At 42.8% G+C, this 3,634-nt stretch overlaps 1 protein-coding gene across 1 annotated transcript; it reads right to left on the bottom strand.

Annotated features, from left to right (window-relative positions):
• On the bottom strand, window positions 1,895-2,761 carry LOC109835457. The gene has a single exon (XM_020403437.1). The coding sequence runs from the start codon at window positions 2,759-2,761 to the stop codon at window positions 1,895-1,897; it is 867 nt and encodes a 288-aa protein (XP_020259026.1).

Genomic DNA, 3,634 nt, shown 5'->3' with positions numbered 1-3,634 from the left:
CATTCTTCTTGGTATAGAGAGAGTGCTCATACGGACTCTGATGGAATCCATTCTTCTGGAAGTATGCATCGATTCTGGCATTCCACGCTCTGGGCGCTTGCTTCAGTCCATACAATGCCTTCTTCAGCTTGTAGACTTTGTCTTCTTGATTCTTCACCTCGTACCCTGGTGGTTGCTTGATGTAGACTTCTTCTTCTAAGTAGCCGTTTAGAAATGCAGACTTCACGTCCATCTGGTAGATCTTCCACCGGTTCTGTGCTGCCAATGCGATAATGAGTCGGATGGTGTCGATCCTCGCGACTGGTGCGAACACTTCTTCATAGTCAACTCCTTCTTGCTGACTATAGCCTTTTGCAACAAGCCTGGCCTTGTACTTCTCGATTCCGCCATCTTGATTTGTTTTTGTCTTGTACACCCACTTTACTCCAATTGGTTTATGACCTTCAGGTAAGGTAGTGAGCTCCCATGTGTCATTTCTCTTGATTGCCTCGATCTCGTCATCCATGGCTTTTCTCCACTTGTCTTCTTGAGCAGCTTCTTCATAGCTGACCGGATCACATTCTGCAAACAAGCAGAATAGTGTGTAGTCATCCATCATCTCGATAGGCTCTGTATCGTCGTACAGATCTCTTAGGCTTCTCATCCTCCTTGTTGCTCCCCCTGAAGAGCTTCCTTCACTTGAGCTGGATGGTGATGATGTCAGCGTTGATGTTGGGGTTGATAGAGCTGGACTATTTGGTGGACTTTGTTCTGGTCTTCCAACCTCCTGCAAGTCATCATCATTATCTTCAAAGAACATACCTTTAATGTTTTTGTCTTCATTGGTCCATTTCCAATAATCTTTTTCATCGAACTCCACGTCTCTTGAAATGATCATCTTCTTTGTAATTGGATTGTAGAGCTTGTATGCTTTTGTCCTCCTCTCGTACCCAATGAATATGCACTTTTCTCCTCGATCGTCCAACTTCTTTCTTTTCTGCTCCGGGATGTGTGCATATACAATACACCTAAACACCTTTAAGTGGTTGACACTTGGCTTGATGTTGCTCCACATCTCCAATGGTGTCTTGAACTTGACGCTCTTTGTCGGACATCTGTTGAGGAGGTAAACTGCACAGTCTACGGCTTCAGCCCAGTAAGTCTTCGGCAGGTACTTGCTCTTCAACATGCTTCTGACCATATAAAGAATGGTACGGTTCTTCTGCTCTGCTATTCCATTCTGCTGTGGTGTGTAGGCGGCAGTGAGTTGATGAATTATCCCGTACTGCTTGTTGAAATTGTTGAATGCCTTTGAAGTGTATTCTCCACCTCGATCTGATCGGAGCACCTTGATGTGGTACCCACTTTGCTTTTCTACCATCTCCTTGAATTCTTTGAATTTCTCCAGAGCTTCGGATTTCTCCTTCAGGAAATAAACCCAAGTTTTTCTGCTATAATCATCAATAAATGTGAGAAAATACCTGTTTCCTCCAAGAGAGATGACTTCAAATGGTCCTGCAATATCTGTGTGGACCAATTGTAGCAACTCTGTTGCTCTTCTTGACTTTCCAACTTCGAAACTTCTTCTATGTTGTTTGCCCTTCATACAGCCTTCACATAGCTGGTTCGGATGGTTGATTTGCGGCAATCCTTTTACCATTTTCTCCTTCCATAGAAGATTCAGGCCACTGAAAGCGAGATGCCCGAATCGTAGATGCCAGAGCCAAGTCTCGTCTTTTATGATTGACTTCAAGCACTTGACAGGGTCAGCATGAATATTTAAAGTAAACAGTCTATTTCTAGACATGTTCACCTTTGTAATAACTTCATTTTTGTTTTTAATAGTGAGGGCAAGGTCTTTTAGATGTATATCATAGCCTCTTTCAAGGAGCTGGCCTAGGCTCAAAATATTATTTCATAATGCTGGAACATAGTAGACATCAGAGATGTACCTGTTCTCGCCCGTATTTGTCTGGATCATTATATTACCCTTGCCTTTTACTGGAATCTTTGACTGATCTCCAAAAGTGACATCTCCTTGTACCGTCTCGTTCAGCTCGGTAAAGAAGTCCTTGATGCCGCACATGTGGTTACTGGCACCTGAATCTAGATACCAGATATCTTTATTCTTGCTTTCGCTCTCCTGGTATGTCAGCAGGACTGTTGAAGTGTCTGCCTGCTCCCTTTCTACAAAGTTACTTCTTTCTGCCACTTGATTTGATTTCTCCCAACATTCGTAGCTGAGATGACCGTATCTCTTACATTTGTAACACTGTGGCTGAGATCTGTCCTCATGGTAACTTCTTCCTTGTCCTCGTCCTCGTGTGCCACGACCTCGTCCTCGATCGAATGATCGTTCACGATCTCTATTTCGATCTTGATTTTCATGGCCTCCTTGGTACTGTCTCCTACGACCTTGCTGGAAGTTTGAGCCACCTCGAAATGAGCCTCTGCCTCTGTAGCCTCCACGTCCTCTTCGACTATCTTCTTTGATAGTCATCTTACTCTGCAAGGCTTGTTCTAGATTCTCCGCTTGATTTGAACTAATGTTTATATCTTGTTCATAAGCTTGCAGAGAACCTTGCAGCTCATCAATAGATACTTCGGAAAGATCTTTAGACTCTTGTATTGCCGGAATAATATATTTGAATTTAGAGTCTAAAGTCCTAAGTATCTTCTCCATAATTCTTACATCATTAATTGCTTCTCCATTTCTCTTCATTTGATTTGTTATTGTCTGAACTCTACTAAAATAATCCGATATTGATTCTGTAGCTTTCATCTTCAAATTTTCAAATTCAACTCTTAATGCTTGGAGGCGTACCTTTTTGGCTCTTTCCGCACCTTGATAGGATTTTTGTAAAATCTCCCATGCTTCTTTAGAGGACAGGGCGTTGGAAATCTTCTCAAACGCTGATTCATCTACGCCTTGGAATATTAGGAACAAAGCTTTTTTGTCTCTTTTTCTGACTTCCTTCAGCTCACTCTTCTGTGTGGCGGTTGTTTTCGTCAAAAGTTGGTTTTGTTATGGAATTCATTATATCTTCGGTCGATTACAATAAACTCAAAAAGAGATAGCCTTTTTATAAGACTTTTTTTACACAACAAAATGAAAATTACAACTCTTGGGAAACAAACGCAGGATCGTTGTTTGGATCACTGCTTGCGTGGGATCTTTGCCTGTGCCGGGGGTGCGTTAGCCCGTGGACCACCAAATCACAGATTCTGATCGAATCGTGAGGGGTTTATGATTCTGACTTTGTTTATCGAAGTGAGAACTTGAAACGATATCTTATCAAGGTAAGATAGTCGTTCTTCTTGAAATCAAGTCAAGGCCTGAATATCAAGGAGTTGCCAGAAGCTCAAGAACTCTGCTCTGAATTGCTCTGAAGTGCTCCAAATGATCAGCCCCTTCAAAAATGGCCTTCGGGGGGTATTTACAACCCATAGGAATAGTTGGCAGAAAACAGGCTCGCGAGACAGCATTTGCTGTCTCGGTGGGCGAGACAGTGTTTGCTGTCTCGGCGGGCGAGACAGTATTTGCTGTCTCGGCCCGCGAGACAGTAAACGCTGTCTCGCAAACAGTAACTGTCAGGCAGTTTTCGTTTTAACTGCCTTCCCACGTTTCAAACTCCGTTATTTTGACAGTTATCCA

Source organism: Asparagus officinalis, chromosome 3 (assembly GCF_001876935.1).
Source record: "Asparagus officinalis chromosome 3, Aspof.V1, whole genome shotgun sequence".
NCBI classification, from domain to species: domain Eukaryota; kingdom Viridiplantae; phylum Streptophyta; class Magnoliopsida; order Asparagales; family Asparagaceae; genus Asparagus; species Asparagus officinalis.
Note: the sequence above shows the minus strand (reverse complement) of the source record. Positions and strands in the feature narration are given on the sequence as shown.

Bases quoted from the DNA above. Each gene is read 5' to 3' on its own strand.
- LOC109835457 (XM_020403437.1), bottom strand. From the start codon at position 2,761: ATGAAAGCTACAGAATCAATATCGGATTATTTTAGTAGAGTTCAGACA.